Below are 21052 nucleotides of genomic sequence, written 5' to 3'. Positions count from 1 at the left end.
TGTACTTTTGAACGACATCATTGGTTTTAGCATGTCGTGTAGTAGAAAACGGGAAAAAAAATTCCAAGTGCGGTGAAATTGCAAAAAAAGTGCAATCCCACACTTGTTTTTTGTTTGGCTTTTTTGCTAGGTTCACTAAATGCTAAAACTGACCGGACATTATGATTCTCCAGGTCAGTACGAGTTCATAGACACCTAACATGACTAGGTTATTTTTTATCTAAGTGGTGAAAAAAAATTCCAAACTTTGCTAAAAAAAAAAATTGCGCCGTTTTCCGATACTCGTAGCGTCTCCATTTTTCGTGCTCTGGGGTCAGGTGAGGGCTTATTTTTTGCATGCCGAGATGACGTTTTTAATGATAGCATTTTGGTGCAGATACGTTCTTTTGATCGCCCGTTACTGCATTTTAATGCAATGTCACGGCGACCTAAAAAACGTAATTCTGGCGTTTCAAATTTTCTCGCTACGCCATTTAGCGATCAGGTTAATGCTTTTTTTTAATAGATCGGGCGATTCTGAGTGCGGCGATACCAAATGTGTAGATTTGTTTGTTTTTTTTATTGATTTTGATTGGGGCGGAAGGGGGGGGGTGATTTAAACTTTTATATTTTTTTTTTTATTTTTTTCACATTTTTTTTAACTTTTTTTTTTATACTTTTGCCATGCTTCAATAGCCTCCATGGGAGGCTAGAAGCAGGCACAACGCGATCGGCTCTGCTACATAGCATCGATCTGCTGTTCGCTGCTATGTAGCAGAAATGGAGGTGTGCTGTGAGCGCCGACCACAGGGTGGCGCTCACAGCCACCGGCGTTCAGTAACCATAGAGGTCTCAAGGACCTCTATGGTTACAATGGAGACGCATCGCCGACGGGGGTCGGCGATGACGTCATTTCCGGCCGGAAGCGGTAGTTAAATGCCGCTGTCTGCGATTGACAGCGGCATTTAACTAGTTAATAGGTGCGGGCAGATCGCGATTCTGCCCGCACCTATGACGGGCACATGTCAGCTGTTCAAAACAGCTGACATGTCCCGGCTTTGATGCGGGCTCACCGCGGAGTCCTGCATCAAAGCAGGGGATCTGACCTCGGACGTACTATCCCGTCCGAGGTCAGATAGGGGTTAAAACATTCCAAAATTCCTGTAAAACACCAGCAGGGTTAATAAACTTCTTGAATGTGGTTTTGAGCACCTTGATTGTGCAGTTTTTAGAAAGGTGTCACACTTGGGTATTTTCTATCATATAGACCCCTCAAAATGACTTCAAATGTGATGTGGTCCCTAAAAATACTGGTGTTGTAAAAATGAGAAATTGCTGGTCAACTTTTAACCCTTACAACTTCCTATCCCCAAAATTTTTTTGGTTCCAAAACTGTGCTGATGTAAAGTAGACATGTGGGAAATGTTACTTATTAATTTACATGACATCTTTGTGATTTAAGGGCATAAAAATTCAAAGTTGGAAAATTTCGAAATTTTCTAAAATTTCGCCAAATTTCCGTTTTTTTTCCACAAATAAACACAAGTTATATCAAAGAATTTTTACCACTATCACGAAGTACAATATGTCACGAGAAAATGTCAGAATCACCGGGATCCAATGAAGCGTTCCAGAGTTATAACCTCATAAAGGGACAGTGGTCAGAATTGCAAAAATTGGCCCGGTCATTAACGTGCAAACCCCCCTTGGGGCTTAAGGGGTTACACACATGATGGTAATATAATGTGCTAAAGCTATTTTTTTTTTTATGCTTTACGCAGCGACCAACCGCCAAAAGTCCTAATGCATGGTGTATGTATCAAGTGTGCCCAACCTCCACATTTTGAGGGGAAAAAAAGTGAACTATTGAAGTTCCTTGTTCAAAATTTGAGTACTGTGCATTTGATCAACTTGTTGGCTTTATTGGTGTCTTGTACCTTTTTTCTAGTTATGGTCAACTGCCCAGTGTGCAAGAACCAGTGCTATCAGAAGGAAATTGTTGAGAACTATTTTCTCCGAGAGGACGCTTCTGCAGACCAAGCAGCTGAAACCATTCAGGTAAGATGAGTGACTGCTTATATTAATATTTGACATGTAGGCTCTGCATTGTTTCCCCTCAGATTTGCACTGCTGCAGTTCGGTATGTGTTGTGTAGCTCGTCTGCAAGGCCAGCTGTTCATAAGATCTTTAGTCTTCGAGAATGAGCTTCTATTTCCATTGCATTGCACAGAGCCTGTCTGCAATGTGGTCAGACCTCTGCGATCAGATATGGATGAACCGTCCTGTGGAAGGATTACAAATATCCAGTGACCCTACAGCCACTTTAATTTTCTAATAAAGTTTCGCTCATGAATAGAGCAATTTTGTAAATGCAGCCTAATGCTGGCATTAAACATGAAGCTCTTCTGGCAATTTCCGCTACATTTGAACCAGTTAAAATGGATCCAAAAGCAATGGAAAAATATGAAGGAAGGACTTGTATGTCCCCTTCCTATAGGAACTTCTACATTGGAGATTCATACTTGCTTCATGAAAATGTTGTAGAATGTCTTGAGGAAAGACTGGGCTTAAATAAGCTCAATATTGTCATCAATATGGTTATATACTAATGGAGACACTTCATTACTGTGAAAACCCACCATAAGGCCTGGCTAGTCTCGCCTGCTGTGTCCCTGTAAGGCTACGTTCACATTTGCGTCTTTGGGCGCAGCGTCGTCGGCACAACGCATGTCAAACGCATACACAACGCAGCGTTTTTTGACGCATGCGTTGTCCTATACATTTGAAGATCAAAAACGCCCCCCAAAAAATACATCACTTGCATTTTACTCAAAAGGCGCATGCGTCAAAACACGGCTCAACGCAGGCACCTGCGCCCTATGCGTTTTTCATAGACACTAATGTGTTTTTTTGGCGCATTTACGAAGCAAGTGCATTGCATTCGTCCCCCCTCCCCCAGAAATGACGCATCAAAAATTAACCTGTATCGTCGTCTGCGCCCTGTCTGGTGCGCCAAAATAACGCATGTGTCATACAACGCATGACACCGCATACCGGCGCATGTCTATGCGCCCCCCATGTTAAAGATAGGGGCGCATGATGCATGCGTCAATATCCGTCGACGACGCTGCGCCCAAAGACGCAAATGTGAACGTAGGTTAAGTGATGTTGGTAACCTACAATCTTCTATACTTCTAGTTTTTAGCCTTGGATGGTCGTCTACGTATTCCTGTCATCTGAATTTAGTTGTACATGAATGTTTGGTGGCATTACATTTCTTCAGGTTCTCGGCTGTCTGGTTTGGGTGGATTGCTTTACCAATAATGCTCCATAATTCATTTTGTGTTGCAGAGATGCACCAGCTGTGAGGACAATGCTATCGCTAATAGTTACTGCATAGATTGCACCGAGTGGCTTTGTGAGACCTGTGTTGAGGCTCATCAGCGTGTTAAATACACAAAGGATCACACTGTCAAAGTCACTGGTGAGTCTTATATAAAGCAAGGCTTTTTTTTTTTTTTTATACTCTTGCCTCCTAGAGGTGAACATTCATCATTCAGATATATTGCTGCTTTAGCCACAATGGAACTGGTAAATAGTTCAGAGCATGTCTCACTCGACTTTGTTTATGGTCGTTAGATCTGCATACCTACATATCTTAAAACAGGAGAAAAAAAAGGGGGGGGGGGACACATGTGACAAATGCAAAACATGTGACAAATGCAACGTGTGAACATGCCCTTATTCGCACACAACTATATGTAATGAATTGTTCAATGGGCACGGGCAGCCATTGTTCTGGCAGCACGTCACAAAGGGCGATCTCCTTTTAAGCAAGCCAAAAAATCGTTTTATCCAACAAATCAGCATTTTTGATCAGCAGGTTTACACTGGACAGGTATCTGGGAAACAAGTGTTCCTAAGAGCTAAATTTAATAACATTCTATTTTTTTTTATTATCTAGGTGGCTCAAAAAAGGAGGATGAACACGTAGTCTACTGCCCAATCCATAACGAAGAGGCCCTTATGCTCTTCTGTGATACCTGTGACACGCTGACCTGCCGTGATTGCCAACTGGAGGGACACAAGGATCATCAGTACGTGATAAATGTTTTGTTACTTTGACGCAAGGGCTTCTGAATCTGACTTCAACAACTTTAATCATTTTTGTGCTTCTTCTGCAGATATCAGTTTTTGGAGGATGCTGTCAAAAACCAACGTAAAATCCTGTCCGCTCTGGTGAAGAGACTAGGAGAAAAACATGTTCTTCTGCAAAAGTCCACCAAGGATGTTCACTCTTCGTAAGTAGCATTATATATTGCCCAACTTTTCAGACATATTTGAATAAATACTACATTGACAAAAGGACTTTAAATCAAGATGCCTTTTTAATGTTATAAATGGAAATAAAAGTTTAAAAATTTATCAGGGCATATGAAATGTGTTGCGAAGTCTCATGCGCTTTTTGTAGCTCTTGCAATAATTTCGACCTTTCATATGTTGCTTTGATTTGCAGGATTCGTCAAGTAATTGATGTACAGAAGAAATTACAAGTAGATGTGAAGATGGCCATCCTACAAATTATGAAGGAGCTTAATAAGCGTGGCAAACTGCTTGTGACAGATATGCAGGTCTGATTAGAAGTTTATACTTTTTCTTTAATGATTCAAAAGAATGAAATTTGTCTAACATCATACACTACAGTCCTATTGGCTTTTAGCCTTATCAAGTGTTACAATACACAGCAACCTCCTGCACCCTTTTGTAGAAAGAAAAAAAAAAGTAAAGTTATGCCAAGAATATTAAGCCAGTTTACTTTTTATTCTTCCCAGAAAGTAACTGAAGGACAGCAGGACAAATTGGAGAAACAGCACTGGAATATGACTAAACTTCAGAAACACCAGGAACACATTCTCCGCTTTGCTACCTGGGCATTGGAAAGTGATAACAATACAGCCTTGCTGCTTTCCAAGAAGCTGGTACAGGAACATTTTTTATTGCTTTACTCTTATGTTCTTCCAGCTCCATGTGTCTGACCGATTGTCTGTGTTTTAAGATCTATTTCCAGCTGCATCGTGCGCTGAAAGTGGTGGTTGACCCCGTCGAGCCATTGGGAGACTTGCGATTCCAATGGGATGCGGATACCTGGACAAAACATGCAGAATTTTTTGGTAAAACATGCGTATACATTTTTTTTTTTTTTTTGTATTTTCATGACTCCCCTCACACAATGTGTGCGTGGCTTATGGAAGCCAAACTTTAACATTCTGTTATCAGGTCATATTTGTCAAGTCTCCTCTAAGTTATGCTGTCCCATTGTTCGGACACCATAACTTTAATATATTTTACTTCCATTTTTATTTTTTTTAAATCTCGTGTTCAGAAGTTGATTTGAGGTCAAGTTGTATTTCCAGCATCTGAGTGTATAGGAGATGTTATCCATGAAATTAAAATGATCCAGAAGCTTGCAGAAACCCCTCCCATCCCACATGTATTTCCATTAGTAGTGGAATAAACATGGAATGTTTAACAGTGTTGATCAATAACATTAATGTAACAATCTTTCAGGTAAAATAGTGTCTGATAAGACGGGGGTGGTGTCATCAACTGCTTCTCAGTCATTGAACTCGGTCCTGAGTCCACTTACCAACTTCAACCCAATGGTGCAGAATAGAGGAAGGCCTGGAGGTTCAGGGAGAGCTGCTCTGGGTGGCCCCTACATGCAGGTAGTGTTTGGCTAGGGTTTCTAATAAACAGCCTTTCATATAAACAGTGGCAGAAACTTACCTATTTTGTTTCCTTTACAGGATGACTATGATGGAACAGGTATGTATCTTCTAATAATGAGATTTCATATGCTTGGGAGGATGTGACTCTTAATTGCTGATCACTTTATTTTTCTCCTTCAGAGGGTGAATCATCTGGATTGGATGTTATGGGTGGACAGAAAAGGTAAACATTATTAATAATAATATTTTTTTTTTTTTAGTTAATTATGGAGAGGTGGTTATTTAAAAATTCTCAGTTTCCACTGTCGTTTAACTAATCAAATTTCTTCTGTTTTAAAGGGGACGCAGTTCAGAGGGCGGTGATGTGAACGAACTGCTGAAGAAAGTTCCCCGTGTGAGTTTGGAACGTTTGGATGTGGATCTTAATCCTGACACTCAGCCGCCAGTCTTTAAAGTTTTCCCTGGAAATACAAATGAAGATTATAATTTGATTGTCATTGAGAGGGGCAACAATGGTGGCGATCCTGTTGTTAAAGTAAGTTGAGTGCAACGGTTTTTTTTTAATGTTAAAAGAAAATGCATAACTGTCATTCCAAATCCAAGAGGTATCGTTTCTCCTTGCAGAGATTGACATTAGCATGCTGAGATGACTTAAACTTGCAATGCTCCTCTGGGAAATATGCAAATTGTCTCTTCAGAGAGGAAGAGAACTAGAACTCTAGTGCCACCTATTGGAAGGTAGCAATCCTACAAGTCAGTTGACCCTTTAACGAGCCTTGTCACATGACTTGGGATAATAGCCAAACCAGAATCTCAATATGCAGACAGTGTTTAGAGTTCTAATTCCCTTCCTCTCTGAAGAGACAATTTGCATAATTGTCATTCCAAAGTGACATTAACCTGCAGATGTAGGGTTAATGGCTCTGAGGTATACTGAAGGCATGCTCCAGAACTCTGACAACTTGCAGTGCATCCGTGCAGAGAGCCGTTGTTGAGATCTGATATTTAATATATTTATAATTTTATCACTGATTAAAGATTTTTTCTTTTATCTGTACTTTTGCCCGAGGTTAATCTAATTTTTACCACTAACTTTTTAACAGGAAGAAGCAATGGAGACTGGCATTGGCATTCCCACAACTGAATCTGGTGAGGAGAAACCTTACATGCGTACTGAATTTTATTAATACATATAAAAATTCTAAACCAGTCCAATAGCAGTCAGTGGAGATAATGTGACAGAATATACTGTCTGCATAGGAAAGATACACTAAAAAGAAACCTATAAATCAAATGATCCCAAAGATTGCAAATGGACAGGAAAAAACCTAGATATGCATAACATAATATGGCATAGAATTACACAAGCCCAGCAATGAGAAAAAATAGCCAATACATTCCCATACATGTGGTTTATATAAACCATACATATATCACAGTGGAAGATGTATGGGCTGAAGGTAGCATGCCTACAAACATATGCACAGCAATCACATGCCTCAACTATAGTTAAGAATACGCTACAAAAAACCATGGGTAATAGAAAATGTATGGCAGGAAAAATACCTAATACAAGGTCTATACAGGTTTTAACCCCTTCCCGACCTTTGACGCCATGTAGGCGTCATGAAAGTCGGTGCCAATCCGACCTGTGGCGTCATGGAAAGATCACGTCCCTGCAGATCGGGTGAAAGGGTTAACTCCCATCTCCCATTTCACCCGATCTGCAGGGACAGGGGGAGTGGCAGTTTAGCCCTGGCGGGGTGGCTTCACACCCCCCCAAAGCCCCCCCCGTGGCTACGATCGCTCTGATTAGCTGTTGAAAGTGAAACTGCCAATCAGAGCGATTTTGTAATATTTCACCTATTATAACTGGTGAAATATTACAATCCAGCCATGGCCGATGCTGCAATATCATCGGCCATGGCTGGAAACACTAATGTGCCCCCACCGATCGACTTGATAAATCCGCAGTGCTAATCCGCTGCAGATTTATGGCGGATTTACCGCGTTTTTTCTGCGCATTTCACTGCTGTTTTACAACTGCGATTTTCTATTGGAGCAGTTGTAAAACCGCTGCGGAATCCGCACAAAGTGACATGCTGCGGAATGTAAACCGCTGCGTTTCCGTGCAGTTTTTCTGCAGCATGTGTACAGCGATTTTTGTTTACCATATGTTTACATTGAACTGTAAACTCATGGGAAACTGCTGCGGATCTGCAGCGTTTTCCGCAGCGTGTGCACATACCTTTAGAATTAGGCTATGTGCACACGGTTAGGAAAAAAGCTCAAGGCAAGGGATACAAAGATTCATAATATTCTTAGTAAATATAAGGTATGCAATTTGTGTATATATGATGTTATATGTATCCCATAATGGACGAAATAACGGACAAATCGGAAGGAAATATATGCAAAGGAAGAGAACAAAGAAACCGAACAAATGTCCAAATAAATTAAATAGATTTATTAGAAATAAATATAAATATACCAAATGGTAGAGGGGAAGGAAAACCAAAGAAAAGGCACAATACCAAGGAGATGGGGGCAGAAAAATAAATATATATATATATAATCACATTGTAATCATCAGTACATGATATAACAATCTGTTCATAAGAAGCCCTACAGCACTGAAAATTATTGTATACAAAAAATTGCACAAAAAGTAAGAAAACCAAAATTACAATTTATCATATATGACCATGCACCTTGAAAAAGAGAAAAATGGCCCAGAGTACTGAATTGTGTATGTGTAATTTATACTAACCTAAAGTGCAACTAGTACTTGATACATGCCATAAAATATATATATACAATAGTATGCTGGCATAAGGTGCAACTGGTGCCAAAAATGTGCAATCACATAGCCTAGAGTACTGAGTTCTATATGTGTAATTGTTACTGACTTAAAGTGCAATTAGTGATTAATACATGCCATAAGAAATATATGATACTATGCTGGCATAAGGTACCACTAGTGCTGAGCATGTGCAGCCACAGATATTGATAGATATTGACGAAGGCTGACGCCGAAACGCGCGTCGGGGAGTGGCACATCCAAGAGACGGCAGCACTATAGGTAACATATGTTCCTGGCATAATATCTTTTTTTCAACAGCCATTATCCAATATTATGTGGTAACTACAGTGGCCCATGCTTATGGTTATAAGTATCTTCACATACTATCAATATCTGTGGCTGCACATGCTCAGCACTAGTGGTACCTTATGCCAGCATAGTATCATATATTTCTTATGGCATGTATTAATCACTAATTGCACTTTAAGTCAGTAACAATTACACATATAGAACTCGGTACTCTAGGCTATGTGATTGCACATTTTTGGCACCAGTTGCACCTTATGCCAGCATACTATTGTGTGTGTATATATATATATATGTATATATGTGTGTGTATATATATATATATATATTTTATGGCATGTATCAAGTACTAGATATATATATATTTTATGGCATGTATCAAGTACTAGTTGCACTTTGGGTTAGTATAAATTACACATACACAATTCAGTACTCTGGGCCATTTTTCTCTTTTTCAAGGTGCATGGTCATATATGATAAATTGTAATTTTGGTTTTCTTACTTTTTGTGCAATTTTTTGTATACAATTTTCAGTGCTGTAGGGCTTCTTATGAACAGATTGTTATATCATGTACTGATGATTACAATGTGATTATATATATATATTTTTCTGCCCCCGTCTTCTTGGTATTGTGCCTTTTCTTTGGTTTTCCTTCCCCTCTACCATTTAGTATATTTATATTTATTTCTAATAAATCTATTTAATTTATTTGGACATTTGTTCGGTTTCTTTGTTCTCTTCCTTTGCATATGTGCACACGGTGCGGATTTGGCTGCGGATCCGCTGCAGTGTTCCATCAGGTTTACAGTACCATGTAAACATATGGAAACCAAATCCGCTGTGCCCATGGTGCGGAAAATACCGCGCGGGAACGCTGCGTTGTATTTTCCGCAGCATGTCAATTCTTTGTGCGGATTCCGCAGCGTTTTACACCTGTTCCTCAATAGGAATCCGCATGTGAAATGCGCACAAAAAAACACTGGAAATCCGCGGAAAATCCGCAGGTAAAACGCAGTGCCTTTTACTCGTGGATTTTTCAAAAATGATGCTGAAAAATCTCACGAATCCGCAACGTGGGCACATAGCCTTAGGGTTAGGGTTGGAATTAGGGTTGTGGTTAGGGTTGGAATTGGGGTTATGGCTACAGTTGGGATTAGAGTTAGGGGTGTGTTGGAGGTAGAATTGAGGGGTTACCACTGTTTAGGCACATCAGGGGTCTCGAAACGCAACATGGCGCCACCATTCATTCCAGCCAATCTTGTATTCAAAAAGTCAAATGGTGCTCCCTCACTTCCGAGCCCCGACGTGTGCCCAAACAGTGGTTTACCCCCACATATGGGGTACCAGCATACTCAGGACAAACTGCGAAACAATTACTGGGGTCCAATTTCTCCTGTTACCCTTGTGAAAATAAAAAAATGCTTGCTAAAACATCATTTTTGAGGAAAGAAAAATGATTTTTTATTTTCACGGCTCTGCGTTGTAAACGTCTGTGAAGCATTTGGGGGTTCAAAGTGCTCACCACATATCCAGATAAGTTCCTTTGGGGGTCTAGTTTACAAAATGGGGTCACTTGTGGGGGGTTTCTACTGTTTAGGCACACCAGGGGCTCTGCAAACGCAACGTGACGCCCGCAGACCATTCCATCAAAGTCTGTATTTCAAAACGTCACTACTTCACTTCCGAGCCCCGGCATGTGCCCAAACAGTGGTTTACCCTCACATATGGGGTATCGGCGTACTCGGGAGAAACTGGACAACAACTTTTGGGGTCAAATTTCTCCTGATACCCTTGGGAAAATAAAAAATTGCAGGCTAAAAGATCATTTTTGAGAAAATAATTTTTTTTTTTTTTTCATGGCTCTGCGTTAATTTTTCTGTGAAGCACTTGGGGGTTCAAAGTGCTCACTACACATCTAGATTAGTTCCTTTGGGGGTCTAGTTTCCAAAATGGGGTCATTTCTGGGGGATCTCCAATGTTTAGGCACAGGGGCTCTCCAAACGTGACATGGTGTCCGCTAATGATTGGAGCTAATTTTCCATTTAAAAAGCCAAATGGCGTGCCTTCCCTTCCGAGCCCTGCCGTGCGCCCAAACAGTGGTTTACCCCCACATATGGGGTATCAGCGTACTCAGGACAAACTGGACAACAACCTTTGGGGTCCAATTTCTCCTATTACCCTTGGCAAAATAGGAAATTCCAGGCTAAATCATTTTTGAGGAAAGAAAAATTATTTTTTATTTTCATGGCTCTGCGTTATAAACTTCTGTGAAGCACCTGGGGGTTTAAAGTGCTCAATATGCATCCAGATAAGTTCCTTGGGGGGTCTAGTTTCCAAAATGGGGTCACTTGTGGGGGAGCTGCAATGTTTAGGCACACAGGGGCTCTCCAAACGCGACATGGTGTCCGCTAACAATTGGAGCTAATTTTCCATTCAAAAAGTCAAATGGCGCGCCTTCCCTTCAGAGCCCTGCCGTGTGCCCAAACAGTGGTTTACCCCCACATATGAGGTATCGGCGTACTTGGGAGAAATTGCCCAACAAATTTTATGATCCATTTTATCCTATTGCCCATGTGAAAATGAAAAAATTGAGGCGAAAAGAATTTTTTTGTGAAAAAAAAAAAGTACTTTTTCATTTTTACGGATCAATTTGTGAAGCACCTGGGGGTTCAAAGTGCTCACTATGCATCTAGATTAGTTCCTTGGGGCGTCTAGTTTCCAAAATGGGGTCACTTGTGGGGGAGCTCCAATTTTTAGGCACACGGGGGCTCTCCAAACGTGACATGGTGTCCGCTAAAGAGCGGAGCCAATTTTTGATTCAAAAAGTCAAATGGCGGTCCTTCCCTTCCAAGACCTGCCGTGCGCCCAAACAGTGGTTTACCCCCACATATGAGGTATCGGCGTACTCAGGACAAATTGGACAACAACTTTCGTGGTTCAGTTTCTCCTTTTACCATTGGGAAAATAAAAAAATTGTTGCCAAAAGATAATTTTTGTGACTAAAAAGTTAAATGTTCATTTTTTCCTTCCATGTTGCTTCTGCTGCTGTGAAGTACCTGAAGGGTTAATAAACTTCGTGAATGTGGTTTTGAGTACCTTGAGGGGTGCAGTTTTTAGAATGGTATCACTTTTGGGTATTTTCAGCCATATAGACCCCTCAAACTGACTTCAAATGTGAGGTGGTCCCTAAAAAAAATGGTTTTGTAAATTTCGTTGTAAAAATGAGAAATCGCTGGTCAAATTTTAACCCTTATAACTTCCTAGCAAAAAAAAATTTGTTTCCAAAATTGTGCTGATGTAAAGTAAACATGTGGGAAATGTTATTTATTAACTATTTTGTGTCACATATCTCTCTGGTTTAACAGAATAAAAATTCAAAATGTGAAAATTGCGAAATTTTCAAAATTTTCGCCAAATTTCCGTTTTTATCACAAATAAACGCAGAATTTATTGACCTAAATTTACCACTAACATGAAGCCCAATATGTCACGAAAAAACAATCTCAGAACTGCTAGGATCCGTTGAAGCGTTCCTGAGTTATTACCTCATAAAGGGACACTGGTCAGAATTGCAAAAAACGGCAAGGTCTTTAAGGTCAAAATAGGCTGGGTCATGAAGGGGTTAAGGATCCAAAGTAGGATTACTACACTCTCCTATATGGTAGCTAAAAAGTGCGTCTAGTGCTTAAGTGCAGGGCATAGGGACAGATCAAGGTGTATTTTACCTGAGAATGCAGGTCAGTAGATGGACCCCTACTATTGACCTGCTTGCTCAGGTAAAATACACCTTGATCTGTCCCTATGCCCTGCACTTAAGCACTAGACGCACTTTTTAGCTACCATATAGGAGAGTGTGGTAATCCTACTTTGGATCCTTAAAACCTGTATAGACCTTGTCTTAGGTATTTTTCCTGCCATTCATTTTCTATTACCCATGGTTTTTTGTAGCGTATTCTTAACTATAGTTGAGGCATGTGATTGCTGTGCATATGTTTGTAGTCATGCTACCTTCAGCCCATATATCTTCCACTGTGATATATGTATGGTTTATATAAACCACATGTATGGGAATTTATTGGCTATTTTTTCTCATTGCTGGGCTTGTGTAATTCTATCCCATATTATGTTATGCATATCTAGGTTTATTCCTGTCTATTTATTTGCAATCTTTGGGATCATTTGATTATTTATAGGGTTCTTATTGGTGTATCTTTCCTATGCAGATAGTATATTCTGTCACATTATCTCCACTGACTGCTATTGGACTGGTTTAGAATTTTTATATGTATTAATAAAATTCAGTGTTTTTATTGGCAATAAGCTTCTGCTGTTTCTCTAATCTGATATCTTGTGTAATTTGGAAGTGCCCCTGACTAAAGGTACCATCACACATAACGATATCGTTGCTTTTTGTGACGTAGCAACGATATTGTTAACTAAATCGTTGTGTGACAGCGACCAACGATCAGGCCCCTGCTGGGAGATCGTTGGTCGCTGGGGAAAGATCAGAACTTTATTTTGTCGCTGACATCGCTGAATCGGCGTGTGTGACGCCGATCCAGCGATGTGTACCCTGGTTACCAGTGAACACATCGGGTTACTAAGCGCAGGGCCGCGCTTAGTAACCCGATGTTTACCCTGGTTACCAGTGTAAATGTAAAAAAACAAACACTACATATTTACATTCCCGGCGTCTGGTCACGTCCCTCGCCTTCAGCTTCCCACACTGACTGAGCGCCGGCCGGCTGTAAAGCACACTGCAGCGGTGACGTCACCGCTGTGCTTTCCGGCCGGCGCTCAGTCAGTTCGGGAAGCTGAAGGCGAGGGACGTGACCAGACACCGGGAATGTAAATATGTAGTGTTTGTTTTTTTAAATTTACAATGGTAACCAGGGTAAACCTCGGGTTACTAAGCGCGGCCCTGCGCTTAGTAACCCGATGTTTACCCTGGTTACCCGGGGACTTCGGGGTCGTTGGTTGCTGGAGAGCTGTCTGTGTGACAGCTCTCCAGCGACCAAACAGCGACGCTGCAGCGATCGACATCGTTGTCGGTATCGCTGCAGCGTCGCTTAGTGTGACGGTACCTTTAGGCCTTTGTTTTGGGTACTTGCATGCGTGCTGCTGCTGATTTTGCAGAAAATGTGACCCCATGCGGCTCTCCCACCAGGTACAGCTGGCGATGCTGCGGACTTCCAGGGCTCTAGTGCATCAGCCGCCTCAGAAGCTGCACCCGGCGCTCGCTGTAAGGTGTGCCAAAAGGAAGGCGCCATCCTGACATGCAACCAGTGTAAAAACAGTTTCCACCGTGACTGCCATCTGCCAGCGATGATTGAAAATATCAGGTAAATACTATGCAGAGAATGTTAAGGTTGCGAACACCTCTCTGGGACTTCTAGTTTAGTTAATGGTGTATTTCATCTGTTGTATGTTCGGCACTCCATTATAATTATAGCCCTAGTTAAACTTCACGTACAAAAAATGTTTTTTTTTTCTTTCTTAATAAACACTTTTAAGGTGTGGCAGCCATAATGACTTATTTCCCAGAATTCTGGATGGCCAAAGCTAACTGGTTTTGATGTGAGACGACTCATCTAAGTATAATCCTAAGTGTCTTTCAGAAGTGCCGCAAAGTTTGTTGAGGACTCTTGTGCTGTATAGTGGGTTGTTTTTGCTCCTGAAGTTTTGAGTTTGCAGAATAAGTAAAATGTTTTTTTTGTTTTTTTAACCCTTCAATCCTTAAGTGGAGACTGGAAGTGCATGTTATGCCAGGACATGCCAAAGTGTGACGATGCCGCCACCACAGATGCTAATGCCACCAGCCTCTCTGCAGATGATCAGAAGGTTTGGAACATAATTTAGCTTGGCTAATGCTATGTTGCTTTTAGTAACTTAAGTGTTTATCTTGTGTCCCTTGTTTTTATATTTGTATTGCTGACATGTCAATCTGTTTCTAGAGATGTGAGCGTGTGTTGCTGGAACTGCTTTGCCATGAGCCTTGCCGACCCTTCCACAGACTATCTGCCAGTGCCGTAAGTGTCCCTTGTATTGATTCTAGGGTGATGTTAATCTTTGCAGGCCTGTTATGACCCTGCTCCTGTAACTTCCTATCATGAGGTTTTCTCCTATTTAAAAATGTTTGTAAGAGATGAAAATGAACAATTTGTAGGCTCTTAATCATCTTCCTGATGATTGCAAACTTGTTTTAGGATGGGGACCCTATGATTGACTTAACACTCATCCGAGCCAAGCTGCAGCAAAAGGTGTCTCCTTTCTATCCCAACCCTGATGACTTTGTTTGCGACGTGTGGATGATGTTTAGAAACGTCAGCAAGTTTGCAGAGGTGAGACAAATGTTATGCTCACTTATGTTCACTATTACAAAAGGTTCAAACTCTGAGCCAATGGCAATTTATTTATCTTTTTTCCTTGTAGGATAAAGCAGTCGTTCAGTCAATCATCGAACTCCAGTCTTTCTTTGAAGCAAGGCTCAGCCTTCTGTTTGGGGATCGCAAATTTCCATGTCTCGTGGGAGAAGGTGGACAAGATGAGCCGAATAGTGAGAGTGCGACTCAAAGAAGTTCCCCTATGAGCACAACCAGCGACAGCGTATCTTCTGTTAAAAACGGCGCCGAACAGATTTAATAAGAATCAGTCTGGAGCTCTACAAATATAACCCGATTAAAGGTGACATGCGCATGTCTAGATTCAATGATAACGACATATGCGCAAATGACTCAAACTATAGTCCTTCCCTCTTTCCATAGATGAGTCCTAGATACAATGGATAAAGGATGACAGAGGCCTGTAATGTAGGTTAATGAGCTCCTATCTTTCATTCACACTGCTTGGATACACTCAAATCAAGTCCATTGTGTCTATTACTTCTATAATGGCTCCCTGTCTGTCTCTTGTTTCTAGAACCCCTCTGTCTAGTGTTTCCAGAACTTATCGCCTATTGTTTTAAGAACCCCCCCCCCCCCTTCTGTCTAGAACACTATCCCATTGTATGTTTCTAGAATTGCCCTCCACCCTCTTAACACCTCCAACACTTCTGCCTTTTGTTTCTAGCACACCTCTCCTTCTGCCTGTTTTCTAGAAGGCTTCCCCTTGTTTCCAGTTGTGGTGAACAATTGTCACCCAATAGGGAAACTGCCATTGATTCTATGCTGCAATCAAGATGTCAGTCCTTGCCAACCTGGTTCACCATCTGTCTGTTAAAAAGGATGGTTCACATACCCATAGAGCGTAGTTTAGACCCTCTGTGGGGGTGTGATACTATTTTGCAGGCTACATCTTGTATTATGGCAGACATATTTTCTCTACTCTTCCAATACCCAAGTTTTCATCCTTACATGGTAGCCTAATCCAGGACCAAATGGTTTTTTTGTTGCTACATTTGACCCCCATGTTGTGCACCTTAAGCAGAGTCTTGCTAAGGTACCAAACAAGTTGCGAGTGTTCAGTCACCACGGTTTTCATTTAAATCTGTAAAATGTTACTTATTCTCTGCACCCCATGGCAGGCCTTCCACCAAAATGTAGGTGCAAGCTATAACCGAGGCTTACCATTAAAATTGTTGCGTTCACTCACCAGAGTTTGGAAGTTGTACTGTGTAGAGCTTGGCGACATCTATATTATGTCCTAGAACCCTTAGCCCCCTCTCTGCCTTTATATTTTCTTGACCACTTGGATTAAAATAGAATAAAGTCTGCATTGAAGTCATTTTTGTTTTATGCTTTGTTTTGCATTAATTAACACAGATTAAGGTTTGGCAAGTTACCCGGAGATTTGGTTACTTAAGTTTTTGCGTCCCCCTCTAAAACCTGTTTTTTTGTTTTTTTAAACTGCAATCAGAATGTAAAATATCAATTGATGTATCTTTTTTTTTTTTTTTATTATTTTTACAAAGCCCTCGCTAGGTTTGTGACTGAGCTTATACTGCTTTTACAGAGATGTTCCATTGATGCCTGGTGGCCATTCTGTCTGGTTCTAAGCCACCAAGGTGAGAAACAAGTTCTCACACTATGGGTGCATTTACACTGCTCAATTCCTGACAATAGTGTAGTATGTGAGCTGTAAACGCTTGTTCCTTGGGTGAAGTGGTTAAGCATGAACATCACTGTTCTCGCCAGCACATTGTCTTGCATAATCTATTACCGGTCATTCTGTGCACAGTAGAAGAGCGTTTGACCTGTATAAACTGCTGTCGATTTGGCTACATGTTTGTTGATCTGGCGTTTAACATTGCAAGTCGTGCAGTGTAAATGCACCTCAAGAAACAACGCTCAATGGTTAGGATCGCCGCTGAGGACAATAGATCTGAGCTGATGTTTATCATTACTGTACTTCAATCTGACATCTCCCCCATTACTGTTGTATCCTGTAAGCACCTTTCTACTCATTAGCCCATGTGTTGTCCTGCTTGCCTTGATACTAATGGAGATACCTAGTTAAGACCATTTTGTAAAAGCAGTAAATCTTTAAAATTTTTCATGTGTTTTTTTTGTTTTGTTCCTTCTTTTTTTTTTATCAAATAAAGCCTGAACACTTACAGCTTGTATTTGTTTTACAGAAGTGGCATTTATTCTAGTTCTCTGGTTTATTTTACTAGCAGTACCTGGATATATATTGCTGTATATTTTAGAATGCTTCATGTGAAATAAATATTTGGTGCGTTGATTTCCTTAAGGAAATTGTTGTTCTGTTACTTCCGTCTTTTGCTTAAGTGGCATGAGACCTCCTTGGTTCATACCTGTCCTCAGCCTTGGGAAACGCAAGTTTCTCGTACATAAACTGCAAAAGTCCTAGCTATTAAAACGCCAAACAGATAATTAAAAATTACTGGAAGACTGACATGGCCAACGGTGTGTGATTATTCCACTCATTATACAGTTAGCCCGGCTATCACAACATCTTGTAAACAGTGGGGGAAAAAGTCCAAAACATATGACCCATGGTTGTCTTGCAGGTTAAATAATCCAAGTTTCCTAGTATAAGTATCTAAATGTTGGAGCTTGCTGGGTCTCCAGCACTACTGCAGCCTATCTGGACACTGTTAAACATCATAGCGGGGCTGAACTAACCTTCTGCTACTTTTGTCACAAGCAGCCCTCTGCTTCTTATTGTCAGGACAATTGCACAGGCTGCAGACTGTTTCTACTAACAGTGAGCGTATGGTATGTGTGTATGTACCTCTGATTCCAACTCGTGGAATATGTATATACCTTGGTACGGTTACTGCAATAACCAAAGCTTAGCTGCTACCACCAATCATTAATGCATGCAGTTTGGACAACCCATTACCAGTAGCGTATGTCTCAGGAGGGCGGTTTTCAGAATAAAAGGAACGACTTACATTTTTCTATTTAGTTTCAACAATTTTATTGCAGATATTAAAATAACATGGAATATGAAGTACAAGGATCCCCTTACAGGGGGAGTATATCAATGTAAATATTAATACAATATCCTTGATGTAGTAATTTTAGCTGGAAAGAACAAATATACATGATAACATTACCTGCATTGTATTAATAAAGGAAAAGGAGAAAAACAAAGGAATGTAAAACCTTGGGTAATTTTGGGGGTTATGTTGACATACTCTAAAATTTGTATAGGACACAAGTCCTAGTCTTCAATGTGGAGTATCCATGTTTTAATTTATACAGATAATGACATTATTCTGGAAAAAATAAGGAACAATGAGTGTACACCAATCGATTAAAGGTGAGGTGCAGGTGTCATGGACTACAGAAGTCCCAATACAAGTAATATTTGGAAGACACCACACTCTAATTGATGCTTATGCAAGATAGTGCATATTTATTGAACACAGCTAAACATTAATAACACATGGGAGCAATCTAATTTAAGGATAAGCGACCACTGTAGTAACATGACGTTTCGGCTCTCCCGAGCCTTAATCATAACATCGCTCAAAAACATAAAGTAAATATACACACAAATATATACAGCATCCGTGCATAATGTAACAAGAAATATTACACCAAGGTACAAAGGAATGGCAAGCAACTATAGTCTTCCAAGCACCAAGGATGCATTGAAGTGAATAAAATTCCTAGAGTTGTCAGATGTGGATACCATAGGTGGTATAGAGGTTAAAAGGGTTGAGTCCGAGAGGAGAGAGACAGTAGGCACTCATTACCTTGATACAGCAATGATAAGTAAGCATAGCAAATCCTTCACTTTACAGTATGTGGTGCTGTAAAGGCTTGACGGGGTAAAATGAGCATAGTGTGCAGATAAAAAAAAAAATAACAAAAAGCAATGAATTTTCCCAGGTTCAGTATCTAGTAGATGGTAAGGCGATATATGGCCAACCGTGGTTTGCTGCCCTGTGTGTTGGACCTATATTGAACCAAGGTAAAAATGAAACACTCTACATCTATAATATAACGCTGGGAGCGTCACTCTGTCCGAAGCCTTTATAGACTGCGCAAGCGCCGGCGCAGTCTGGGCCTCACAGAGTGACGCTCCCAGGAGATCGCGGTATGCGTAAACACTGAACGTACACCGCGATCTCCCGGAGAGTCAGGGACCGCCAGGAGGGTAAGTATATTCACCTGTCCTTCGTTCCAGCGCTGCGTGCGGCTCCGTCTCCCGGGATCTCTGCTGTGACGTTCCCAGTTCAGAGGGCGCGATGACGCGCTTAATGCGCGCCGGCGCCACCCTCTGACTGACCAGTCACAGCCAGAGGAGCCGGGAAGATGGCGGCGCGCAGCGCTGGAACGGGACAGACAGGTGAGTATAGCAAGTGCTGGGGGCCTGAGCTGGCGGTGACTCCAGCACCTGACCCCCACAGCGCGCCGGTGTCCCCGCCTGCTCAGGTCTCAGCACTCAGCGCCGATAGGTGAGTATGGTATTTTTTTTTTATATATATATATATATGGCAGCAGCATACGGGGCATATATAATGGAGCATCTTGTGCTGCTGCCATCCTGCCCCCCCATATGACAGAACGGGCGCAGGATGGCAGCAGCACATGGCGATGGGAGCAGCACATGACAGAACGGGGCGCAGGATGGAGCAGCACATACCAGGATGGAGACCATATACCAATGTAGATGCTAGCCACCCGGGCGTAGAACGGGTTCAATAGCTAGTCTAGAATAAAGGTGAGTAGAAGTTATAACGGGGACTGTACAGAAACCAATTAAAGGGGGAAAGGTTTGGGGAGGAGTGAGAGGCCTGAGTGAACAGGGATCACAACGACTGCGTGAGATTGAATTACCACCTTCATTGGTCACCCGTGGAAGGAACCTGCAATATGTGTCAGGAGTGGTCCCCCACTAGATGTGGAGGCAGAGCCCTGTATTACCTGGAGTGGACGTCTTGTTTTGCGGCACTCCCGTGCCCTGCTGCTGTCGGCGTGGCCAGGGGAGAGAGGTAGGGCTGTTAAATAGATGCGGCAGCTGCCGGACCGGAAATGCGTAATTCGGCCCAGAAGTCCCGCTGTATGGGGCAAAGCAGAGCGCCTGCGTGTGTGTCACCATGGTGACTAGCTTTATGTATAAGGTTACGGTGATTGTAATGCATGAGCGCTCTTAAGGTTATATAAACAGGTGCTAGAGGTAGCCGGGCTGTGGAACAGAGGATCTAATGTAATTATAGGATAAAAGTGCTGGAGTGAAGAAAAAAAATAATAAAAATAGGGGATAAATATTTTAAATATAGAAAAATAAATGAAAGGTAGTATGACTGGATGAAACCTAACCATGAGCAAAGAAAAAACGATCTACAAGGAAAATAATTAAAGGATGGAATAAGAATAAAAGTATGAAAACAATGGAATGAAAAGTTTTTGGAAAAACAGAAAAATAAAGATTCAAAATAAAAAATAACTAAAAAATAAAATGTAAAATAAACAAATGAAAATGAATGACGGGACAAATGAATGAGTTGTCACCTGTGTGTAGAGTAATTAGCGGGTCTAAAAAACAGAATAAGTGATTAATGCAAAGATTTAATATCTGCCAATCAATTTCCCTATTCAGACCCCTAGGTAAGGAGGCAAGGGAAAGTGCCATACCGTCGGCTGGCTAGAAACCTCTGGTCTGTGGTTGAGTACTACCAATGTCAGGCCGTACTAGCCGATCTTTGATGTTTTTTTGGTCTTTTTGTGCTCATTAGTGGCGGTGATTGAAGATTCTGCTGAAGGGTAGGCTTTATGTAACGGGACCAGTGCTTTCTTATTACTGAGTATATGTTAGTCA

General features: G+C 41.3%; 1 protein-coding gene and 1 long non-coding RNA gene across 2 annotated transcripts in view; both read left to right on the top strand.

Annotated features, from left to right (window-relative positions):
- The window catches only part of TRIM28 (tripartite motif containing 28), a 32887-nt gene extending 15511 nt beyond the window's left edge, over nucleotides 1–17376 (top strand). Inside the window, exons 2-18 of the mRNA XM_069740776.1 lie at nucleotides 1928–2037; nucleotides 3331–3463; nucleotides 3944–4076; nucleotides 4164–4280; nucleotides 4496–4610; nucleotides 4812–4958; nucleotides 5036–5150; nucleotides 5548–5705; nucleotides 5787–5805; nucleotides 5889–5931; nucleotides 6048–6243; nucleotides 6812–6857; nucleotides 13986–14160; nucleotides 14560–14659; nucleotides 14773–14847; nucleotides 15025–15159; nucleotides 15251–17376. Coding sequence (XP_069596877.1) covers nucleotides 1928–2037; nucleotides 3331–3463; nucleotides 3944–4076; nucleotides 4164–4280; nucleotides 4496–4610; nucleotides 4812–4958; nucleotides 5036–5150; nucleotides 5548–5705; nucleotides 5787–5805; nucleotides 5889–5931; nucleotides 6048–6243; nucleotides 6812–6857; nucleotides 13986–14160; nucleotides 14560–14659; nucleotides 14773–14847; nucleotides 15025–15159; nucleotides 15251–15460 — 2027 coding nt within the window. The 3' untranslated portion in view covers nucleotides 15461–17376. The remainder of the gene's footprint in view (nucleotides 1–1927; nucleotides 2038–3330; nucleotides 3464–3943; nucleotides 4077–4163; nucleotides 4281–4495; nucleotides 4611–4811; nucleotides 4959–5035; nucleotides 5151–5547; nucleotides 5706–5786; nucleotides 5806–5888; nucleotides 5932–6047; nucleotides 6244–6811; nucleotides 6858–13985; nucleotides 14161–14559; nucleotides 14660–14772; nucleotides 14848–15024; nucleotides 15160–15250) is intronic.
- The window catches only part of LOC138650859 (uncharacterized), a 248354-nt gene that overhangs the window by 138854 nt on the left and 88448 nt on the right, over nucleotides 1–21052 (top strand). The gene's annotated exons all lie outside the window — the stretch shown is intronic.

The sequence above is a fragment of the Ranitomeya imitator genome, chromosome 10 (genome assembly GCF_032444005.1).
Source record: "Ranitomeya imitator isolate aRanImi1 chromosome 10, aRanImi1.pri, whole genome shotgun sequence".
NCBI lineage: Eukaryota > Metazoa > Chordata > Amphibia > Anura > Dendrobatidae > Ranitomeya > Ranitomeya imitator.
Note: the sequence above shows the minus strand (reverse complement) of the source record. Positions and strands in the feature narration are given on the sequence as shown.